Source organism: Lissotriton vulgaris, chromosome 3_1 (genome assembly GCF_964263255.1).
Source record: "Lissotriton vulgaris chromosome 3_1, aLisVul1.2, whole genome shotgun sequence".
Taxonomy (NCBI): domain Eukaryota; kingdom Metazoa; phylum Chordata; class Amphibia; order Caudata; family Salamandridae; genus Lissotriton; species Lissotriton vulgaris.
In genome coordinates, this window is record NC_141689.1 from 1,745,550,239 (window position 1) to 1,745,575,060 (window position 24,822).

General features: G+C 44.1%; 1 protein-coding gene across 1 annotated transcript in view; it reads right to left on the reverse strand.

Annotated features, from left to right (window-relative positions):
* LOC147728397 (la-related protein 1B-like) overlaps positions 1-24,822 on the reverse strand; it is a 435,404-nt gene that overhangs the window by 346,507 nt on the left and 64,075 nt on the right. Inside the window, exon 3 of the mRNA XM_086963792.1 lies at positions 944-1,115. Within this exon, the coding sequence (XP_086819918.1) occupies positions 944-1,115 (172 nt within the window). The remainder of the gene's footprint in view (positions 1-943; positions 1,116-24,822) is intronic.

Consider the following 24,822-nt stretch of genomic DNA (forward strand, 5'->3'; position numbering starts at 1 on the left):
CGTGCACCCCCTAGGGCATCCTACTTTCTGTAGCATGTCTCTTCCAGGGCCTGAAGAAATATGATCCCATCAACCCCATCATGATGGAATTCTAGTGGCTCCCCTTGCCAGCCTGCACTACTTTTAAAACCAGCTGCATCATTCACAAAGCTTTCCCGACCAGCACCCTCACTGATCTTCCAGACAATCTCGCTATCTATGGTGAATCTTTGCACTCCCCCAGCCAGGACATCATCAGACTCCCAACTAAGAAGTGTAAAAAGGAAAAAACAAAACAGACCTTTTCCATCTAGGCACCCAGGATCTGGAACAACATCCCCTGATTCATCAGGAGTGCCCCAACACTTCTCCAATTTAGGAAAGAGTTGAAGACTCACCTCTTAAAAGTACACTAAATCACAATGCATTAACCACCGTCCACAACCCAACTTCCTTTTCTATCGCTTGTTGTCTTTATGCTTGTCTTTGATCATCAACAGTGCTCCACAGTCATATGGCTAGAATCCTGCTATATATATACCATATAGATACCTACATACTATAGAACATTAGTATAGATGAACAGCTTGCATGAACCTCGAAGGTTTAGTGTTAAAAAACGTCTTGGAGGCAGGTGCTACTGAAGGAATTAAAGAAAGACAACACAGGGAGAGAAGGGTTTAGGGATGGAATGTTGGAGGAAGTAGTGTTTTCGAAGCAGGGGCATTTTCAGTCACTGTGTTATGGAGGGACAGAATGGAGCTTGTGTAATTTCTCTTAGTATATCTTTTCTAGATTCAAGACCCGAATCTCTTTAAGATACAACTATTACTCATTACTTTTTTAATCATTTTATTTTTTAACATAATTGTAATAATATTTAGTACAAATTATGTTCAAGGCAGTTTGTAGAGTGAATCAAACAAATGTCTGTTCGAATATGTAAAATAAAAGCAGACCTTACCTTTATGTGACATTGATGCTTTCCCAGGTATGAATTCTCGACAGTTAATAAATTGAGAAAAGTCTGTTCTCGTAGCCTCTTGTGGTGAGCAAGGAATTGGCCACTTCTCTGGCTCAAATTTCTTTCTTATCTTGTAGTCAACTATTTCTACCACTGAACTATTGCTTAGGGCCTGAATAGGAAAAACAAATATATATTCAGATTGTTTAGTTGGTGCATACAAGAGTATATGCTTTCAGTGTTTAAATGTGTAGCGAGAAAAATACTACAATGACATCATAACAAACATATCTAGATTGATGCCTAAAGGATTTAATTTTGGTATTAATACCTAATTGCGCACTGTCACTCATTGTAACCCACATTATCCTAACTGTTGCGCTATGAATTATCCTCCAAAGCAAATAGTTTCCAAATTTCCTTACTCTCACAGTAATGAAGGAAACTGCAGGCACAGCATAATGCAGGCTCAAAACGCACCTATCCAAGCAACTCCTCCCACAGCTTCCCAGAGTCATTCTAGTTCATTTGGTATATGTAGTCCTGTGTTATTTAATGGTCTGATGTTTTATGCTTTTATTGTGTCCTCTGCAAAACTACCAAGGGTCCGATTCCGATCCTGGAAAAACGCTGTACAAATCGTGGTATGGAGCGTTTTCCCCATACAACTCGTACTTGTAAGGATTCCCCTACAACCTAGGAAGTACGATCCGTACAAATAGACGCACTCCATACAAATTGTAAAAATGACCTTACAACTCGTATAGATAGAGAAAGAAGGGGGTTCCCCAGTGGGCTTTTAAGGATGTAGGCAGGCCGTGAGGGGGAGAAAACTGAACATAGAACAAGGAACGTGACCCCGCCAAATGATGTGGTGGTCCTAACAATAGGATCCCAATATATATGGGGTGATAAGCCTAGGAGTTAGTACCGCACATAACAAAATTAAGTCAATCCAATTATACTCAAGAGAAAGGTTTTAGCAAATATATATGTATTTTTTTTTTTTATATACTCTTAGATTTGGTGTAGAAAAAACTTACATAAATAAATAACATTTTGGATCCACATAGTTTACTTTAGAACATCAAACAACATACATAAGCAAAAGAAAGAGGATAAGAATAACAGAAATTCATTCTACTTTGAAGCCCACCCAGTAACAATTTACACTTCAGTCATACTCTCATGCTCACAGGTTTCCAAATTAATCTACCTAAAATTCTATCATTCAACTTTCATTCTTCCATACATTCATTCCTATCGTCCTGGTGTATGCAACACATAGATGGTAAGTATGTTGCATAGGTCAGAGTGTTATTCCAGATAAATGATCGTAATACGGCTCCTAATTAATATAACACAGTATGCCGTATTTCTGGAGACACAAGCCGACGCGCGTTTCGGTGACAGGCCAGGTTGGCCACACCTTCGTCAGGGCTGGGGATAGTTGACTGGGAGGGAAAGGAATAATGATCTATTATGGATTTCTAGTCAGTAGTGACATAGATGCTCAAAACCAGATGTTCTGCGTGTGTAGGAGGATGTTTTCTATTTTCATTCACGCCGGGTACTGATATGGTCTTATGGAGGTTCTTCAGATGTAATGCGCAGTTAATTTATTTTGAAGGAGGAGTAGAGATCCTGAATATGAAGGCTATCGTGAAGCAAGTTATCGGGAAACTGGTTCCGCCAGGGAAGAAATTATGGCGGAGGGTTAGATATGGGTCCGCCGTACTTTTGGATGTTTGGGACGGCAGGTGTCAAGAAAATATCCCGTAGGGGGTTGGAGAATTTAAAGCGGTGGATAGGATGTAGGTCCGCCGTGCTTTATGATGTGTAGGACAGCAGGTATCAGGAAGAATCCCGTAGGGGGTTGATGTACGAGGCTGCTGCGTTTTCAGCTATTGAAACGATGCGTAGCTGTAGATGGAGCTACCTTAGTCATTTGAAGCGCAGTCTGTAGATGGGGTTCCGTCAATTCGCCGCATCGACCTATCGCAACGGGAGACAGGACTCGCTTCAAAGTAGAATGAATTTCTGTTATTCTTATCCTCTTTCTTTTGCTTATGTATGTTGTTTGATGTTCTAAAGAAAACTATGTGGATCCAAAATGGTATTTATTTATGTAAGTTTTTTCTACACCAAATCTAAGAGTATATAAAAAAATAAAAATACATATATATTTGCTAAAACCTTTCTCTTGAGTATAATTGGATTGACTTAATTTTGTTATGTGCAGTACTAACTCCTAGGCTTATCACCCCATATATATTGGGATCCTATTGTTAGGACCACCACATCATTTGGCGGGGTCACGTTCCTTGTTCTATGTTCACTTACAACTCGTATATACAAGCGATTCCGATTCGAATTGCTCTGTACACGACGTCCCCATGTATTCCCGGCAGCAGTTTACAACCCGTCAAGTACGATTCGTACAAACGGCACTCCGTACGGCTCTTTTTTTACAGGAACAAAAAAGTACCGGGAAAACCTTGTACGCCCCGAAAACAGTACGAGACAGACCCCCCATGTACGCGTCGTACACCCCATGAATACAGGGGTACGGTGCCTATGTACGGTGCATACAGATGACATGGAAAGTGGGGTACGGTGCGTATATACGCGATGAAGGGGTACTGGTCGTGTACGCACCGTACAAGCACCGTACCCCAAAATCGCGTATGTACGCACAGTACCCCGAAATCACCTGTGTACGTACCGTACCCCAAAATCGCGTATGTATGGTGCGTACATGCGCGATGTTGGGGTACGCACCATACACACGCCTCGCATGTGGGGGGACCCATGTACGCCTCATACCCCTATACGACCCGTACCCCGGTATGAGTCGTACCCCCAGAACGAGTCATACCAGGGCACGAGGCGTATAGGGGTTCGCTTCGTTGCCCGGTACGAGTCATTCCCCGTATACAGGCCATTTTTCATACAAATCGTATGCTAACAACCCGGTACGAATCATACTTGACGGGTTGGACAGCCTTTTCACAAATTGTATGGTATTTTTTACAAGTCCGTGTCGTACAGCTTTTCCCGATCCGATTTGTAAGGATCGACCGATCTGTATGTATTTTTCCCGTATGAATCGCACTACACAGGTTGGAAGGGACTTGTACAATTTGTATGGAAAAAAATATGGATCCGATTTGTATGGAAAATAAAAATCCAGGATCAGAATTGGCCCCCAAGTGTACCAGTGGCTAGGGATACCCTATATAAATACTATAAATATATACCATAAACAAATAAATGACAATAACATTACAATTAGAAGTAATGCATCACCGCCTCCATTCTTCATTCTGAAATAGCAGCCATTTACAGGACAGATATATATTTTACTCACCTTTTACGTGTGGTATGTGTATAGTTTTTGGCTGGTAAATACCCAGCACTCAGGGAAACCAAATAGGAGGAGAGAGATAGAGGTGTGATTCGTAACATCGTCACATATCTGCACGTATATGTCACACAATAGGTGCAAATGCATATTCTCCCATCCATAGAGCAGATGAATCAGCAAGCAATAGAGCACATATTATCAAGTAACAAAATCAAATATTAGAACTATTGATAAAATTAAGGTTAAAAACAAATTGTACTTCAAAACATCTTGTTACATCTTTAAATCATAAAGGCAATCCCAAGAGTTCAAGCAAATAACAGCATTTTCTGAGAACACGTTTAATATTGTGAACATGAGATAGGGTGATTAGACTTCTGTTGTTTTATTAAGACTTTAGGGACGGCTTACGGTAAGCTGTTTGATTTATTCATGTTGGGGCACCAGGATGAGATTTGAGATTCATTTATATACACATCTCTTTCAGGAATGATTACCATGTGTAGATAATACAGGTATACAGACAAAATATTGAGTAAAAAATATCGAATTAAATAAATATCGACTTCAAAATATAGAATGGACAAAATATCGAATGGACAGAATATAGTCAGCAAAAATATTGAATTTAAGGTAAGTAATGTAATATTGTTTTTTATAAATATAGAAAGTCAAAATATCGAAGTATATAATATAATATATGTAGCGGCTGTGGGTTTATAGGGGAATAGAGTGGGAAGTCATTTAATTGTAATTAATTAAATATGTTAATTTATTTATTGGTATTTATTTTGAATACATTGTTAATTCATTTTTAATTGGTAATTAATTAATTTTTAATTGGTAATTCATTTTTATTAATTGATTAATTGATAATTATGTGAGTTTTATTAATTTATTTTCTGTAGTGGGTTGTGGGTTTATAGGGGAATAGGGTGGGAAGTAATTTATTTATAATTAATTAAATATTTTAATTTATATATTGGTATTTATTTTGAAAAAATTGTTAAATAATTTTAAATTAATAATTAATTAATTTTAAAGACATTGAATCCATGATCAAAAGTTTTGTTTGGGGGGGAAAAACCCCAAGGGTAAAGCTATCCGCGATTCAAATTCCAGTTGAGCAGGGGGACTTGCTCTTCCACACTTAAAAACATATTATGAGGCCGCCTTTCTTGATTTAGTGGCAGGTCTGATAGGTTCAAAAAACAAACGAGATAGCTTCTTCTTAGTAAAAATGCAACAAGAGTCATTGTAAATTGGTAATTAATTTGTATTAATCGTTAATTAATTGTAATAATTAAAAAAAAAATTATTGATTAATTATTATATTATATTAAATTGGTATTTACTTTTTATACATTTTTTATTGGTATTGATATTTAATTTATTTTTATTAATATATTACATATTTACTTCCCCTACCGTTAAGCTCACTAGAGCAGAAATGGTAATTTTTAACCCAAAGCTATCCAACGCTTTCCCTACTATTGCATTCTCTCGAGTGTGAATAGTAATTTTTACCCCTACGCTATCCAACGCATTCCCTACTGTTGCACTCTCTGGAGTGGGAATAGTAATTTTTACCCCTACGCTATCCAACGCTTTCCCTACGGTTGCACTCTCTGGAGTGGGAATAGTAATTTTTACTCCTACGCTATCCAACGCTTTCCCTACTGTTGCACTCCCTGGAGTGGGAATAGTAATTTTTACCCCTAAGCTATCCAACGCTTTCCCTACTGTTGCACTCTCTGGAGTGGGAATAGTAAATTTTACCCTTATGCTATCCAACGCTTTCCCTACTGTTGCACTCACTGGAGTGGGAATAGTAATTTTTACCCCTACGCTATCCAACGATTTCCCTACTGTTGCACTCACTGGAGTGGTAATAGTACATTTTACCCTCCCTCTATCCTATGGTAAAAATATTGTATGTTTTTTATTAATATCATGTGAATATATATGTATGTTTTAAAAAATAAAATGGTATGTTTTTTTAGCGTAAATTAATTATTTTATAATTTTAAGTATTTTTTTGTAAATTATTTTTAATATTTCATTTGTTTTAAATTACTTTTAAGACATTTATAAAAATTCGATATTTTGACATATATATATTTTTTAAACAATATTTTTGATTCAATATTTTTGTACTTACCTGTTTGTAGATAGGAATTCGATATTTTTGTAGTCGATATTTTATCCTCAATATTTTTGTATGTCTATATTTTTGCACTCGATATTATTTCAGTGATCCGATAATGCATTATTTATTGATTGATTGATGGTTGGACTCTAAACGTACAGACTTCAATACAGTATATGAGGTTCATTCTATGGTTGGCTGTTACTTGTAGACTTACAGTTTCTATGAACCTTAATTCATTCTATGTTGCACCTTTATTGGGCTTTTTTGGTTCCATTCTTTTTCGAGAGCACAGGGTGTTGGTTGCATTTGTATCTTTCCTTTGATCCTTCTTATATTCAAATTGATAACAATGGATTGTGTACAATGATGTATTAGTAATGTATCTAATATTATTATTTGGGTTGCAGCCCTGAAGAAGTCTAATGTGCTAATATTTAATCACGACGAAGCACGTGTTGGCTGCTTTCTTTGGATCAAGTATTCAACCAATAAAACATTATTTTGGAAGACCTTAAGAACTGGTGTTTGTATGGAAATATAATACAGAAGCCTGGATTAACTGTGCCAACTGAGGAGTATTCGCTTGAAGAGAGACTGTATATAGACTATATTGATTTATTGTATAATGAGTGCTCGGAGAAGACTTTTGTGTGATATTAATATCTACATATGTGGATAGTTTATCTGCATCTGTGGACTGTGGTGGGGTTGTATGGTAACCGACTTCTCTTCCCCTTGAAGCACCATTGGAGACGCAGTATATGTTACGTTCCCTGACTTGCTGAGAGCCCTTTTATATCTCTGGTTACCATAGAATTTAGGACTCCGCATTGATGTCACCTCTGATAGTATGGATCTTGTGCAACTCAGACTACAATATCACACAGAGGGACATTATTTTTTCACTTTATATAGGCAGGACTTTGGGCTGCAGTCTATCAGATCTGTAACATCTTCCATTTTCACTAGACATCTGCAGATCTGCCATAACGACGTCTCTGCGTACAACCATAAGAAAATGCTATGTGGATTCTGAAGACGAATTTGTGATATTAGAGTACAACAGAGCAGAACCTAATTGCACTATCCGTTAGGTTTTACTTTGCCTCTGATCTCACCATTCTTTGAGTTGATGAAGTTGTGGTAACCGCTTAAAAAATATAAAGCTTTCTATGTGGAAAAAAAGTTAATACAACGTTAATCTAAATACGGATTACATTTAGCATAGTACTTTGAGTAACACTGAAACATCTGAGATCTTGCTTAACATTAAAGAATATTTTAAAGATAAAAGAATTTGAAGGGCCCTCTTGTCTTGTTTTGATGATGGGAACTTGCAGCTATCTCTGGTTTCTTTTTATTCATATGTGAAGAGATATCACCGGTTTGCACTATATCTACTAGTGTAAAACTGAAATATTTTGCAATTAAATAATCTGACGACATCAAATGAGAATTTTGATTCCATGCAACTCTACAGGTGCTGTAGATTCCATAACTTGCTCTTCTTAAAAGATGAATGTGGGTAAACATCTAAATGTACAGGTAAGAATTTCAGAATGGAGGTCTTAGGATCTCCTCTTCCTCCTCTGCAGCAGAAATGCCAGCCAGAAGATAGAACACAGTGCTATGTCCCAAATAGGCAGAACTTGGAGTGGTACAACCTGTATATAGAAATTAACAGAAGGGGTCTCCTAATGTCTAGTTTGTGTAAAGCTTACAATGTTGTGTGTCATTCTGCATGTACACACTCCTACGTCTCTGTGTTGGAAATAAGAATTCTTTAGTACACTTTCACTAATTTTATTTAAAATACAATACCTTAATATACATCAGTAACCATAGGCTCACTATCCTTACAGGGAGAAATATAATGAAAAATGACAGTCTCCACATTGTGCAGTTGTAGCCCTTGTGGCAGGATGAGTAAGGGTTAGATCCTGTGAACATGATCTATGTACTCTCCATAAATTTTCATCTAGAAATCATACATAGCACTTTTCCAGACAAAGGCTAACAGCCTTTCAGAAAGCAAAAGTAGATCGTTCAGGGCATTCCAACTGTGGAGTATGTTGGAATCTCCCTCCTAACCATTGTCATATTTTCTCTTTGAAATCCACCTTGCTACTAGGCCCAGGTCACTTTGAAATTATTGGAAGAAGATTGTGAGCAACATGTGTGTGAAACTGTGGTTTAGTTATACATTTCCGATCACTAAGGCACTCATTTTGATAGAGGTTGGTAGGACCACTGACCCTTATCGCGGCAGGTCAGGAGACTACCGGGAAAGTAAGCGGCAGTCCAGCCACCGCATTAGGATGTGACCCCCGGGCATGTGGTCGAAAAGTGCTCCTTATCACGGTGGCATGTTCTGCACCCAAGATAAAAGAACAGTAGCACAAGCAGCTGAGATAAGGATCACACCATGCATGTCCTTGGGCCGTGTGCCACATACCATGTCATGCACTACATATGCCCCAAGGTCACTTTGTAGTGGCCCACAACGAACAGGGGCCCTGTTTGGGGCCCCCAATATCCCTTTTCAACAGCTTGTACATGGCGGTGCTCCCGACATGGACAGCATGTTGGAGAGGGATATCCAAATCCCAACGTTGGTGTCTGGCTCAGCATTGCTGCCATTCTGGCCCATGACTCCAAATGCCCCCCTGTTGGAATCTGTGAATCTCCAGGAGTCGACAGTCTGGACTCCAACCGCTGTGGTCCAGTCGCCACCATTAAAATGCGGCAGTCGGACCGAAGGGCTGTCAGCAATCGGAGTGCTGCTGGCGGGAGGTCCGACCACCAACAAAATGAGGCCCTATGTCCTTGCTCATAATGCCTCACTAACTTAATCTTAACCAATTACATTCGGGCATAAGACTGGGTTTCTACCAGTCCCTGTGGGGCTATCTCTCACTAGGGTTGAGGCGGGTGGTTGCTTTGGTGCCCTAACCCATCATATGTTTTGTGACTGTATGTAATCGCCCAAACATACTGTCTAATTACTGTTCTCTTTGCAGATCTTTTGCACCATGCACTGTCTGTACCTGTGGTACTAAAAGAACAGCCTGAGGGCTGCATGCAGCCCTCCTGACCTCACATGCGGCACCCAGCTGAATGACTACACCAGGCTGCTGTTAACTTCAGACAGCACTAACCAAAAAGATGTTAAATACTAAAGTAAAAGAAAAGAAGCAAATAAAGTGTCCTCCAAAACATAACTTTATGAACATATTAATTTTTCAAGCCATCTTGAACAAAAGAGTAAAAATATGAAAAGGTCTCTTCAAAATTCCAAAAATTTATTTAATTAACATTCAGAATCATTTACCTTAGCACATCGGAATATACAAGTGCATGCAGAAGTTTTTTTTAAACATTGTTTTGAAAAAAGGACCGTAGAAATATTAATGCCTCCTCCACTCTGACAACAATGCCAATAGGGAACTGACAGGTACATGCATCAATCTCGGCATTTGCGATTCCTTAATTGCGATTTTTAAGGAATCGCAATTAAGGAATTGCAAATGCCTATGCATTAAGAAATCGCTAAATAAATTGTGATTCCTTAGAATTCCTTAATTGCGATTAGCATTTTGCGAATCGCAATTAAGGAATCCCTTCCCATTCATTCCTATGGGCCTAGAGGCCCATAGGAATGAATGGGAAGACAATCTCAATTTGCGCATCGCAATTAGCTAATCGCAAATTGAGATTGCGATTTCGAGGGTGCAGGGGTGTCCAAAGGACACCCTGTTGCACCCCTAAAATCAAACAATGCACATATGTTGTGTACACACATGCCCTTCGGGCATGTGTGTGCACAACATGAAAGTTAAAAAAATGCACAAAATTCCCAGGCACATGCATCAAGCGATTTAGGAATCGCAAACGGTGCGAATCGCAAAAATCGGCCGTTTGCGATTCCCAAATCACTATTTGGGATGCATGAACCAAAAAGTGAAGAAATCGCAAATCGCAAATTTGCCATTCCTTAAAAGCAATGCATGAAACTGAAAAAAATTGTGATTTCGCAATTAGAGAGAAAAAATTACCATGAGGTTGGACCTCATGGTAATTTTGCGAAATGTTAGAAAAATGCAATTTTTTGCATTTTTTTAACTTTCATGTTGTGCACACACATGCCCTTCAGGCATGTGTGTACACAACATATGTGCATTGTTTGATTTCAGGGGTGCAACAGGGTGTCCTTTGGACACCCTTGCACCCTTGAAATCGCAATCTCAATTTGCGATTAGCTAATTGCGAATCGCAAATTGAGATTGTCTTCCCATTCATTCCTATGGGCCTCTAGGCCCATAGGAATGAATGGGAAGGGATTCCTTAATTGCGATTCGCAAAATGCTAATCGCAATTAAGGAATCCTAAGAAATCGCAATTTATTTAGCGATTTCTTAATGCATAGGCATTTGCGATTCCTTAATTGCGATTCCTTAAAAATCGCCATTAAGGAATCGCAAATACCGAGTTTGATGCATGTACCTGTACATATTTTTAACATTTCGCAAAATTACCATGAGGTCCAACCTCATGGTAATTTTTTCTCTCTAATTGCGAAATTGCAATTTTTTTCAGTTTCATGCATTGCTTTTAAGGAATCGCAAAATTGCGATTCCTTAAAAGGAATCGCACTTTACAAAATCGCAAAAATAGCGATTTCTTCTCTTTTAGGATGATGCATCCCAAATAGTGATTTGGGAATCGCAAAAGGCCGAATTTTGCGATTCGCACCGTTTGCGATTCCTAAATCGCTTGATGCATGTGCCTGTAAGAGGCAAGTCGGTTGTCACGTAGAACCCTATGGTTGTTTGCGGTTGTTGTTATACATGGACAACAATATTTTATGAAACAAGACACAGGAGATTGTTTTTGTACATATATCCTGAACTCCTGTATTTCAATGTGCCTTCATATATCATAATGAAGAAAAAGGAGGCAAAGTGAAATTAGGCAATTGCAAAGGATCAACCAATGTGGTCAAGTCAGGAAGGCAGGATTGATCCTAGATTTTCTGGTATTACTTGGTGTAATTATATTTAATTTCAGTTCAATTATCAAGTTACTTAATTTTTACACTTGCCTGTCCCAAGGTAGCAATAGCAAGTAGAGAAGGCTTACCCCATGGTGCAGTAGAGGGATAGCTAATTCTGATACAAAATAACACAATACTGTCAAATCTATGATTCATCTAGAGACTAGGGGCTTAATTTAGATTGCAGTAGGGATTGAAACCCTTAAAATAACTCCATGAATCACTGGCCACATCATTTGTATGATACACTTCCCCCACGGCCACCTCAACCTCCCACAAAGCACCACTCCCACCGTACCGGTAATAATTTGGCCCTCAGGCACACAACAGACCATACTTTGTGGTCCCTAGGTCAATCAATCAATCAATCAATCAAACAATTTATATAGTGTGCTACTCACCCGGAGGGTCTCAAGGCGCTGGGGGGAAGCGGTCCGTTACTGCTCGAATAGCCAGGTCTTGAGTTGCCTCCTGAAGGAGAGATGATCCTGGGTCAGTCGTAGGTGGATGGGGAGGGAGTTCCATGTTTTGGCCGCCAGGAAGAAGAAGGATCTTCCTCCGGCGGTGGTTCTGCGAATGCGTGGTACGGTGGCGAGGGCGAGGCTGGTCGATCGCAGCTGGCGGGTGGGCGTGTAGAAGGTGAGGCGGTTGTTGAGGTACTTGGGTCCCAGGTCGTGGAGAGCCTTGTGTGCGTGGGTGAGGAGTCTGAACGTGATCCTCTTGCTGACGGGGAGCCAGTGCAGGTCTCTCAGGTGGGCAGAGATGTGGTTGTGGCGGGGGATGTCGAGGACGAATCGTGCGGAGGCGTTCTGTATGCGCTGGAGTCTTTTCTGCAGTTTGGCAGTGGTTCCTGCGTAGAGGGTGTTCCCCTAGTCCAGTCGGCTGGTGACGAGTGCCTGGGTGACCGTCTTCCTGGTTTCGGTGGGGATCCAACGGAAGATCTTTCGGAGCATGCGCAGGGTGTTGAAACAGGCTGACGAGACGGCTTTGACTTGTCTGGTCATCGTGAGGGAGGAGTCCAGGATGAAGCCCAGGTTTCGTGTGTGGTCCGTTTGTTAGGGGGTGGTTCCCAGGGCAGGGGGCCACCAGGAGTCGTCCCAGGCGGAGGGGGATGATCCCAGGATGAGGACTTCCGTCTTGTCCGAGTTCAGCTTCAGGCGGCTGTTCTTCATCCATTCGACGACGTCCTTCATTCCCTCGAGTAGGTTGGCTCTGGCGGTGGCAGGGTCGTTGGTGAGGGAGAGGATAAGCTGGGTGTCGTCGGCGTAGGTGATGATGTTGAGGTTGTGTTGGCATGTGATGTCTGCGAGGGGGCTCATGTAGACGTTGAAGAGGGTGGGGCTGAGCGAGGATCCTTGAGGTACGCCGCAGATGACTTCGGTGGCCGCAGATCTGAACGGGGGAGGCAGACTCTCTGGGTTCTTCCGGCGAGGAACGAGATGATCCATTCCAGTGCCTTCTCTTGGATTCCGATGTTGCTGAGGCGCAGTGTTAGGGTGCGGTGGCAGACTGTGTCGAACGCTGCAGAGAGGTCCAGGAGGATGAGGGCAGCTGTTTCCCCGTTGTCAAGCAGGGATCTGATGTCGTCGGTGGCTGCGATGAGGGCGGTCTCGGTGCTGTGGTTTGCACGGAACCAGGACTGTGAGGGCTCGAGGGATCTGTTGGTCTCGAAGAAGGCGGAGAGTTGTCTGTTGACGGTCTTCTCGATGACTTTGGCAGGGAAAGGGAGGAGCGAGATGGGGCGGAAGTTCTTGAGGTCGGTGGGGTCTGCTGTCGGTTTCTTCAGGAGGGCGCTGAGCTCGGCATGCTTCCAGCTCTCAGGGAAGGTGGCGGTGGTGAAGGAGATGTTGATGATGTCCCGGAGTTTGGGTGCGATGATGGAGTCGGCCTTGCTAAAGACGTGGTGGGGGCAAGGGTCGGTAGGGGCTCCGGAGTGGATGGTGTTCATCGTGCGGGTGGTGTCTTTGGTGCTGACGGGTGACCAGTTGCAGAGGGTGGTGGTGGGGGGCGTTGGTTTGGTGGTTGGGTGCATGGTCAGTGCGCCGAAGCTGTTGTGTATGTCGGCGATCTTGCGGTGGAAGAAAGAGGCAAGTGAGTCGCAGAGGTCTTGCGAGGGTGTGACGTCGTTGTTTCCGGCGCTGAGGTTGGAGAGCTCTTTGACGATGCTGAATAGTTCCTTGCTGTTGTGGGTGTTGTTGTCCAGTCATTCTTTGAATGTTGTCCTTTTAGTGGTGCGGATCAGCTGGTGGTGTGCGCGGGTGACGTTCTTGAGGGCAGTCATGTTTTCTGTAGTCTGGTCGTGGCGCCAGGCTTTTTCGAGAGTGCGACAGTTTTTCTTGGATGTTTTGAGTTCGTTGGTGAACCACGAGGCTTTCTTGCTGCCGGGTCTGCTGGGAGGGTTCTTCAGTGGTGCAAGGTTGTCGGCACAGTTGGTGAGCCACTGTGTGAGGTTGCGGGTGGCTTCGTTGGGGTGCGTTGTGCTGGCGGGAGGGTTCTGGCTGAGGGCGGTGGTGAGCTGGTCGGCGGTGATCTTGCTCCAGCTCCTGCAGGGAACCTGTTGCGGGTGGTGGTGGGTTGCGGTTCTCCTGAAGCTGAAGTGGACGCAGCTGTGATCAGTCCAATGAAGTTCGGTGGAGTGGCTGAAGGAGATGTGTTTGCTGGAGGAGAAGACGGGGTCAAGCGTGTGGCCGGCGTAGTGGGTGGGGGTGTTAACCAGTTGCTCGAGTCCGAGGTTGGCGAGGTTGTCCAGCAGGGTGGTGGTGTTGCCGTTGTTGTTCTCCAGGTGAAAGTTGAGGTCTCCTAGGAGGATGTAGTCAGAGGAGGTGAGGGCGTGTGGGCTGATGAAGTCTGCGATGGCTTCCCTGAATTGTGTGCATGGTCCCGGGGGTCTGTAGATGAAAGTGCCTCTGAGGGTGGTCTTGGGGTCGGTGTGTATCTGGAAGTGAAGGTGTTCGGCGGCGGTGAAGGTGTCGTCGGTGTTGCTCGTGATGCGGATGGTGTTCTTGTGGATGATGGCGATGCCTCATCCTGTCTGATTGACGCGATCCCTCCGGGTGATCTTGTATCCGTCCGGGATGGCTATGGCGATGTCGGGCTCTGAGGAGGCGTTCATCCAGGTTTCCGTGAGGAAGGCGACATCCGGTGCTGTTGTGTCGAGCAGATTCCAAAGTGCGATGGCGTGTCTGTGAACGGAGCGGGTGTTGAGCAGGATGCACTTGAAGTGGTTGTTGCTAGTGCTTGGCCTTTCAGGTGCGGTGCAGGTCCAGAGGCAGGTAAAATTGCAGGCTTGACAGGTGAAGGGTCCATGGGTGCGTTTCGGGGTGGCTTGGTAGCAGGCGGGATTCCGGTCGGGTTTAAGAGCGTCGAGGGTGGCAGCGTCGTAGGTCCGTCGTGTGGGCTGGCATCTTCGGGGACGAGGGGTTCAGGCCCTGGGCGTGGTCCAGGCGCAGACGGGCGCAGACTGGCTTGCCTTTGGCTCGCCTTCGGCGCACAATTGGCACGTCCGCTGCGCGTGTCCGCTGAGGTACGCGCGGGCTCCATATGAGGCGTAGTGGGAGGGAGAAGCAGCTGGGAGGCGGGAGCGGGGCGGCCAATGGGGTACAGGAATGAAAAGGGGGCAGGCCGCGAGGGAGCGGCGGCGGGAAGCGGGTGGAGGCACACCAGAGGGTACCGTGGAAAACGAGGAGCACACTGTCTATTACAACAGAAGTCCAAAAACAGAAGTACAATCACAAGTTAAAGTACAATCACAGAGAGCACGAAAATGAGGCAAGAACGGAGCAGGGAGAACAAGCAGCAGTGAGGGGGCACAGCTGGCGAGCCGTGCGGCGTGTGGGGTGTCCTGGGGTCAGTGGGTAAATGTTTACGACTATCCATGGTCTGTACGAATGGTCACTCAAGGCCTAACAGGCGGTGGGGACCAGGTCTTTACATGCACAGTACACCAACCACTCACAAAAGTCTTATTATTCACTGCAGATAAAATCATAGGTATTGGCGTTTGTGCATTACTGTCATTATTGTGGAACACTACAACCATATTATATCCATTAGGCTGGTAGTTCAATTGGTGAAATTTTCTACTTAGTCTGAACCAATGACATTTGGGCATAGGAATGGGTTTCTACCAGTCCCTGTGGGGCTATCATCCACTAGGGCTGAGGTAGGTTGTTGCTTTGGTGCCCTAACCCACCATAGGTTTTATAATTGTATGCAATGGCGCAAACATTCTACCCAATTACTGTACTCTGGAATACCTCTACAGTTATACCTCTACAACTAGGCTGTATGACAGCACTCAAAGTCAAAAGAGGTTTCCCTGGATCAACTATTGAGAATTAACTATCTAAACTCATTCACACTTCACAGTAACTTACTTATACTCTTTAAGAATTTGGACACAAACTAAAATGTAATGTTTACACTCTTTCTTTATTGAAAATTCTCTTATTTCACAATATTTTCCTTCACGTAAGGAGACAAACACAAAGTTAAAATTTCAGAAAAAATATTTTTTTTCCTGAAAAGCAGTGAATATAAAAACATCTGATAGTTTACAGTGAAAATTAAGAAACCATTCATTAATACAATAAAAATTATACAGTATACATGAAAAACATTTATCACAACCTAATCACACAGGACTTATGTAAATAACAGACAAGAAAAACCCCTATTTTCAATGAGTCAACTGATGTTATTACAGATTAATCAGATAGAATAGCCTTTGTGCCACTTTTGTGAGGCTTCCAATGTCCAAAATTGGGGTATTTATGGAGACCCCCAGGCTTTATTTGGTGCGTCGACGCGTTTCGGTGTTTTAGCCGTGGATATGGTTACACCTTCTTCAGGACAATTTAATTGATGTCATCAGTATCTCAATTGTGGTATCCTCCTAAACATTAGAAAGATATCAGTCAGTACATGTTTGTATCTCTTTTACAAGTACAGCACATGTTATTCAAAAGTGGCAACCACTATTTTATCTCTATAAAACATAGAGCGGCTTGCATTAGAGAGGGTTGTACCTAATGTACTTGTTTTCCCCAGACCAGAGACATAGCCCTTGATATGCTTCCATCATCTTATTTGCACACATTTCACTTATAATTTATTTATGACTTATTACATGTTACATTTCCCCCAACAGGGTATTATAGGCCCTCCGTTACATTTTAGTGGTCAGCCTAATTTCATACAGCTTTCATACCACAGAGAGTTTCTTCCACTACTAACCTTTATTGTAGATCTTGAACTTTCAGCACAAGTATGCGATCTCTCTCAGACTAGAGGAACATTCCCCGTCATCTCACTCTGAGTAATTGGGAGGCTATCCTTTTAGAACTAGGGAAGGTAAGAAGCATACTGTAAACCTAGTGTCTGTGGTTTACACTCTGCTCTATCTAAGAGTAAGAATACTCCTTACCTTTTGCCAGTTCTATGTAACCGTTTCCTTTCAGTTCTTGTGTACTATACTGATTTCTTCGAAACTCTGGTAGATACAGATGTTCTGTTTTAAAAAATAAAATACGGGGACTTTTTGTAGTATCTCATTACTCTTATCTTCTTGTTTTGATCACTCATGTTTTCTAAATGCACCCTTACATGTTATCATTACATTTATTTCATTCACCGCGGTAACACCTGGGGTGTAGACTTTCAATCATTCAGCGAGATTGGCAGAACTGTATATGTTCTAAATGGGGAGAAAGTGTGTGTATCATAGCATCAACATATCAAGCAAAAGGAAGGGTGACTATGTGAAGGAACCACAGATATAATTCAATATAAAAAACTCAATTTCATTTAATAAATGTTCACATTAAAAACTAAATGCACATCACTTTCAATATTACATAAAATTCAATAAAAATTACACAAAATAACAAATTACATAGGAAATGACAAAAAATAATCATATATTAAGAAAGACCAAAAAAGTGGCAGTCAATGTTTTCAACGCGCGTTTCGGCGTTTCAAAGACGCCTTCCTCAGGAGCCACAATTTTTATCTTAAACATATAGTTAGAAAAATATAAAGACATGATCGATTACAAGAATTAACAATTAGATTCGCTCAAAAACCACATATCATGAATAAAATCGTCATACTTATTATAAATATAACATAACCGATTCAAAACATTAAAAAACACAAATTAATTAACAATACCGAATGGATTCCTAAAGCACACACCTTCCCTATTTGCTGTGGCACTATAATAGTTGCCAAACAAAGTACAAATCTAATTTATACATATTTTTACTTTAAACTAAATCAGAACGACGTTTCAGCTGGCTGATCACTTTATATCACTGTATGTTCAGTTAATTCCTGCCATTTACCCATAGATTCAACTTCTATTATCTACTCTAATAGAGTTACTGTCCATTATCTAGCGCGGCTCGATATCCTGCCTACTCTGCTAACGATTTCCTCTACCTAATGTCATATGGTCCTGGGGGCTTACCTTAGCACTCTCCACCTCCTGCTTGCCTGGGGATCTGTCTCGTCCTCTCTTGGTTTGAAATTGGGTGTCCGTTATATATCCTAACAGATTGTCGATTAGTTTCAGCTGTTTCTGTCAGGCAGACGCTGATCACACGCCCATGTGTAGGTCCATTGCGCAAGTGCAATGGTTCAGCTCTATGAGTGTGGCGTGGGCGCCATTATGGAATGGTATTATTTTTTACTATAATGTGTCTCCGAGGGCATTCCGTACCTATCCCTCCTGTACTCTTTATAAGGACACTCTCGGATTGTGACCTAAGTTTACATAGGTCAGTGGTCCTCTATCAGCCTATATTAATTCTTCTCTCCTAAAAGTAGTATTTTACGGACACGGATCAGCTCTATTAGTGTGGCGTGGGCGCCATTTTGGAATGATATTATTTTTTACTATAAAGTGTCTCCGAGGGCATTCCGTATCTATCCCTCCTGTTCTGTTTATCTGGACACTCTCGGATTTTGGCCTAAGTTTACATAGGTCAGCGGTCCTCTATCTGCCTATATTAATTATTATCTCCGAAAGGTAGTATTACAAGGGTTCATCTACGTCGTGGCAGCCCTATCTACTCTACCACGCATGCGCAGATGACTCATAAGTTCTATATGGATCAGCCTTTTGAGAATAAAGTCACCACCATATTGGAGTGATCAAAACATGAGTGATCAAAACAAGAAGATAAGAGTAATGAGATACAACAAAAAGTCCCCGTATTTTATTTTTTAAAATAGAACCCTGCATCAAAATCAATGACATCTGTATCTACCAGAGTTTCGAAGAAATCAGTATAGTACACAAGAACTGAAAGGAAACGGTTACATAGAACGGGCAAAAGGTAAGGAGTATTCTTACTCTTAGATAGAGCAGAGTGTAAACCACAGACACTAGGCTTACAGTATGCTTCTTACCTTCCTTAGTTCTAAAAGGATAGCCTCCCAATTACTCAGAGTGAGGTGACGGGGAATGTTCCTCTAGACAGAGATCGCATACTTTCCCACTAAGTGTGCTGAAAGTTCAAGATCTACAATAAAGGTTAGTAGTGGAAGAAACTCTCTGTGGTATGAAAGCTGTATGAAATTAGGCTGACCACTAATGTAACGGAGGGCCTATAATACCCTGTTGGGGGAAATATAACATGTAATAAGTCATAAATAAATTATAAGTGAAATGTGTGCAAATAAGAGGATGGAAGCATATCAAGGGCTATATCTCTGGTCTGGGGAAAACAAGTACATTAGGTACAATCCTCTCTAATGCAAGCCGTTCTATGTTTTATAGAGATAAAATAGCGGTTGCCACATTTGAATAACATGTGCTGTACTTGTAAATGAGATACAAACATGTACTGACTGATATCTTTCTAATGTTTAGAAGGATACCACTATCAAGATACTGATGACCCCAATTAAATTTGTCCTGAAGAAGGTGTAACCATATCCACGGCTAAAACACCGAAACGCGTCGACGCACCACGTTGCATAGAATCCAAATAAAGCCTGGGGGTCTCCATAAATACCCCAATTTTGGACATTGGAAGCCGGTATGTAACTGTTACCACGGATTTTTTACAACGCATACCATTACAACGGATACTATTACAACGCAGGTCATTTTACAACGGATACCTTTACATCGCATTACACTACAACGCACATACTATTACAACGCATACCATTACATCGTAAGTATAATTATAGGTAAGTTTATCTTTTTTTTTAAACATTGGGTTTTGGGGTACAGGGGTATTTTTAGGTTTTAGGGCTGGGTTTGGGTTTTGGGGTACAGGGTATTTTTAGGTTTTAGGGCTGGGTTTGGGTTTTGGGGTACAGGGGTATTTTTAGGTTTTAGGGCTGGGTTTGGGTTTTGGGGTACAGGGGTATTTTTAGGTTTTAGGGCTGGGTTTGGGTTTTGGGGTACAGGGGTATTTTTAGGTTTTAGGGCTGGGTTTGGGTTTTGGGGTACAGGGGTATTTTTAGGTTTTAGGGCTGGGTTTGGGTTTTGGGGTACAGGGGTATTTTTAGGTTTTAGGGCTGGGTTTGGGTTTTGGTATACAGGGGTATTTTTGGAAAGGGGCGACCACTCGGTCCCCCCGAACGTATGGCAGAGTACCACGATCCCCCCGGGAAGCCATCTTGGGCGGGAGGCGAGTCTCGGCTGGTATGCCCGAAGCGGCGTAGCCGGGGCGCGCCTTTTCCCGCCCTAGAGGGGGTTGGCCTAGACACTGACGCGGCTGGCCACGCCCTAGGGGCAGGCAGGGGCGGGTTTACGCCCGCCCTGAAGACGGATAAAAGGAGAAGCAAGATCCGAAGGCATCCTCTTGTTCCTGTGCTCTGAAGCTGCACCTCCTCGCTGCACGTGAGCTCGAGACGGAACGAAGAGCCAATTTTGAGCGTTGTAATCTTTCTTGTTTATTTTCCAGATACTCTGTTGGAGAATGCCGAAGAAGGCGGGAAAGCGCATGACTACTGACCAGATGCTGCGCGTTCTTATGAAAGAGATGACCGAGTTAAAGAGGCGAATGGATGAAAACGAGGAAGGGGGACCGAAACGTCCTTTGGCGGGAGCAGCCCCGGGAGGGAAAAGCAAGAGGCCCAGGAGAGGGAGAGCTGTGGAAGACATCCCGGGCCCCAGTACCCCGCTAGAGGCACCCACCCCCGTGCCGGAGGGAGGGAATCCGATTCCTGTGGTGGTCACCCCCGTGTCCGGGGACGATATGCCGCCCGAGCTGGCAGCACAATTAGCAGCGTGGTTGGGTAAAGATAGTGAGGGCGCCACGGCTGTCGACGTGCAGGTGCTGATGAAGCAACTGCGTGAGTCACGGGAAGTAGCAAAGGTATCCACGCCGGCTGCGGCAGTAGAGAAGCCACAGGGGACAGGTTCGGTCGCGGAGACACCGTCCGGTTCAGGTAAGCGGCCATTGCCGATTGCAAGGGATGAGTCTGCACCTTCTCGTAGGGAAAGGGTGGGTCAGCATGTTCCCTTGGCTATTAAGGAGAAGATATGGGCGGGAGAATATGTAAACATTTTCTCGTTACTTACTGATCACTATGAGATGGAGCATGTTAAGGGCCAGAAGGATCTCATGCATCCGAGTGTTTGGCGCGCAAAAATGGCCGCCTTTAAGGTGAACAAAAACATTGGCAATTGGGGCAAAGCGTGGGGGGTCTTTACATCGATCTTGGGGGAACGTAGGCCCGATCTGCTACACGAATTGCCGATTTATCAGTCACGAATCATGGGGTACTCGGTATCACATGAGGGTAATCAGTGGTTCTGCTATGATAATCTGTTTAGAAAGGCTAAAGAACATGATAAAAACTTAACTTGGGATTGTTATGATTCTGTGTCTTGGGATAAAATGAAGGAGACTGGTATGTTGACAGTGCCATTGGTGGGGAGTAACGTCGGCGAATCCTCCCGCCAGTATGCGGGGACGCCCTTTCGATCAGGTGCGGGTATCGACAATCACTCGAGGCCTGCCGGAAATACAGGAAAAAGGGGGGTTTGTTGGAACTTCAACAGGGGTAAATGTACCAGGCCCCAGGGATCGTGTAAATTTAGACACGAATGTAGTGGGTGTGGGCAATCATCCCATCCTGAGTCCACGTGCAGAGCCAAAACGGGTGATAATGGGGGGAGGGGAGGCGCCAAACAGGTCTAACATAGTCCGAGGGGCGCCTTTACCTTCCCCGATTGATACTCTGGCGATGATCCCCTGGCTCAGTAAATACCCGGATCGTACTTCTGCTGGGGTGTTGCGGAACGGGTTTTCTTATGGTTTCCGCATCCCAGTGGGGGACTTTCAGGGTGTGGAGAAATGTAAAAATCAGCTATCGGTCTTGCAGCATACGACCGTGGTACAGGATAAAATCCGGAAGGAGGTGACTCGAGGTCGAGTCGCCGGCCCGTTTACTGTACCCCCGGTTCCTAACTTTGTTTGTTCCCCTTTAGGTGTGGTCCCAAAGAAGGACCCGGGTGAGTTTCGGCTGATACATAATTTATCAGCCCCACGTGGTCTTTCCGTTAACGAAGCGATAGACCCGGAAGTGTGTTCGGTGCGGTACGCATCCTTCGATGAGGCCGTAGCCATTTTGAATCGCCTGGGGCCCGGGGCGCTGATGGCAAAGTCTGATATCGAGTCAGCGTTCCGGTTGCTCCCGGTACATCCAGCCGACCAGCGGCTCCTAGGTTTCATGTTTCAGGGTTATTATTACATGGATAGGTGTATGCCGATGGGGTGCTCTATATCCTGTGCCTATTTCGAACAATTCAGTAGTTTTCTACAATGGGTCTTCACAAAGAAGACGGGTTTCCAACATGTGATGCATTACCTTGATGATTTTTTGTTCCTGGGGCCAGCTGGGGATCCGGAATGTGGGCAGGCTTTGGCTCAATTTTGTGTTTTAATGAATCAGTTTGGCGTGCCATTGGCACCAGGTAAGACTGTGGGGCCTTCCACTTGCCTCGAGTTTCTGGGGATCGAGTTGGACTCCGATGAAGGTTGTTTTTGTTTACCTGCCGAAAAAGTGTCAAAGTTCAGGACATCCCTGCAAATATGTATAAATGGATCCAAGGTTAAGCTGCATCAGTTACAGCAGCTAGTTGGCCAGTTGAATTTTGCCCTGAGGGTTATACCAATGGCCCGCCCCTTTTCTCGTTCGATTGCTCAAGCCATGGTCGGCCTGAAGGAGGGCCATCATCGCACGAGGCTCTCGGCTGAGGTCCGCCAGGACATGCGCATTTGGTTGGCATTCCTGGCGGATTTCAATGGTCGGGTCGTCTGGAACAAACCAGCCGTGTCCTCGGATGAGCTGGAGCTGTGGACGGATTCGGCAGGGAGTATAGGTTTTGGTGCCATCTTCGGCACAAGATGGTCTGCACAAAAGTGGCCGACATGGTGGCATGACAGTGGGCTGACAAGTAACATTGCTTTCTTGGAACTTTTCTTGGAACTTTTTAGTGGCCCTGAGAACTTGGCCCGAAGGGTTCATGGATCACTCTGTGGTATTCTGGTCTGACAATATGACCGTGGTCGAGTGTATCAATAGCCAGGCAGCACGATGCAAGTGGATTTTGAGACTACTCAAAGAAATTGTTTTACTGTGTATGCAATTGAATGTGTTATTCAAAGCAAGACATGTCCCAGGGGTAATGAACCAAGCAGCTGATGCACTATCTCGTTTTCGTATGCAGGCTTTCTGGGGTTTTCTTCCCACAGCGGACCCGGAGCCGGCACCCTTTCCCGAAGCTCTCTGGTCTCTCGGTGCCCCGAACTTCGTAACCTCGTGGGAGAGAGTTTAGCACCCAGGACGAGGAAGGCATATGAAGGGGCGTTCCGGTCCTATTTGGCCTTTTTGGGGACTGATAGAGAGGAGCTTTGGGGCCAGGAAGAGTGGGTGGTGAATTTTCTGATGTCCTTACATCGGGTCGGGAAATCGGTGGCCACGGCTCAGAGGCATCGGGCTGCCATTTCCTTTGTTGCTAGGGCCCACGGGATCCTTGACCCGACAGCGTCTTTCGTTGTACAGAAAGCGCTACGAGGGTGGCAACGCCTTGAGGGTCGCAGAGTAGATGAAAGGCGCCCGATAGGTTTAGATAGGCTGGCCCAGTTGCTATCCAGACTCCCTGCTACGTGTTCATCTCAGTTTGAGACAGTGTTATTCCGAGCCGCTTTTACGCTGGCATTCCATGGGGCTATGCGGGTAAGCGAACTAGTGGCGAGGAACAGGCAGGATGTGACAGGAGGATTGTGCCAGGAGCACGTCCGGATCAGAGGGGAGACGATGACGGTCTCATTTGTCAGGTCCAAGACCGATCAAAGTGGGATGGGTGACTGCATAATCATACGCAGGATTCCCGGGTCCTCCATGTGCCCGGTAAGGTGTCTAGAAGATTATTTAGCACGAAGGGTGGCATCATGGGGGGGGACCTTGTTGAGACACGCTGACGCCACCCCACTGACAAAGTTTCAGTTTCAGCGGGTGCTTGCGATGTCGATTGCAGCTGCGGGCTTGAACCCGGGCGAGTTTGGGACCCATTCCTTTCGGATAGGGGCTGCTACAGAAGCTACAGCCAGGGGTCTGGATGTTGAACAAGTCAAACGGGTGGGGCGTTGGTCCTCCAATTGTTATAAAAGGTATGTGCGGTTGCACATGTTGTGAAGCTGTAGCAATGTACTCACGCTTCTTGTTTTTGTTTGGTTTTCAGTTGCGCAAGCCTACGAGGCGGGGCGGACTTTGCAGTCGACCCAACACCGGGCCAGCGGTCAGACATCACCGGCTGTGAAAAAGGAGGTGTGGGTCGTGGGCCACTCATACGTGAGACGTGCCGCGGACGTATTCAAGGCAGGTGATATGATTCACGTAGCTGGGGAATACGGGTACAGTGTGTCCTTCTACGGAAGAGGCGGTCTCTGTATTGACCAGTTCCAATCATTTTTTGAGGGTTTGCTAGGGCGGACGAGGTCACCGCCGTCCGTAGTCATAGTACATCTTGGGGGCAATGATTTGGTCACCACTGGTAGACGACTTCTTCTTGAGGCGATGCTTTCCACTGTAAGTTGGTTAGCGAGGAGAGTTCCAGGGTGCACAATTGCATGGTCCCATATGATCCCACGAAAAGTGTGGCGGGGGGCTATTTCGGTTCCTGCTTTAAATCATTCTGTGAGGAAGCTTAATAACAAAGTGAGTAGGTTGTTCCGTTCCAAGGCACTGCATTCTATTCCACACGGGTGTATTAATGATGATGGTATGTATTTGGGGGATGGAGTGCATTTGTCTCGGGTGGGGAATGAGTTACTCAT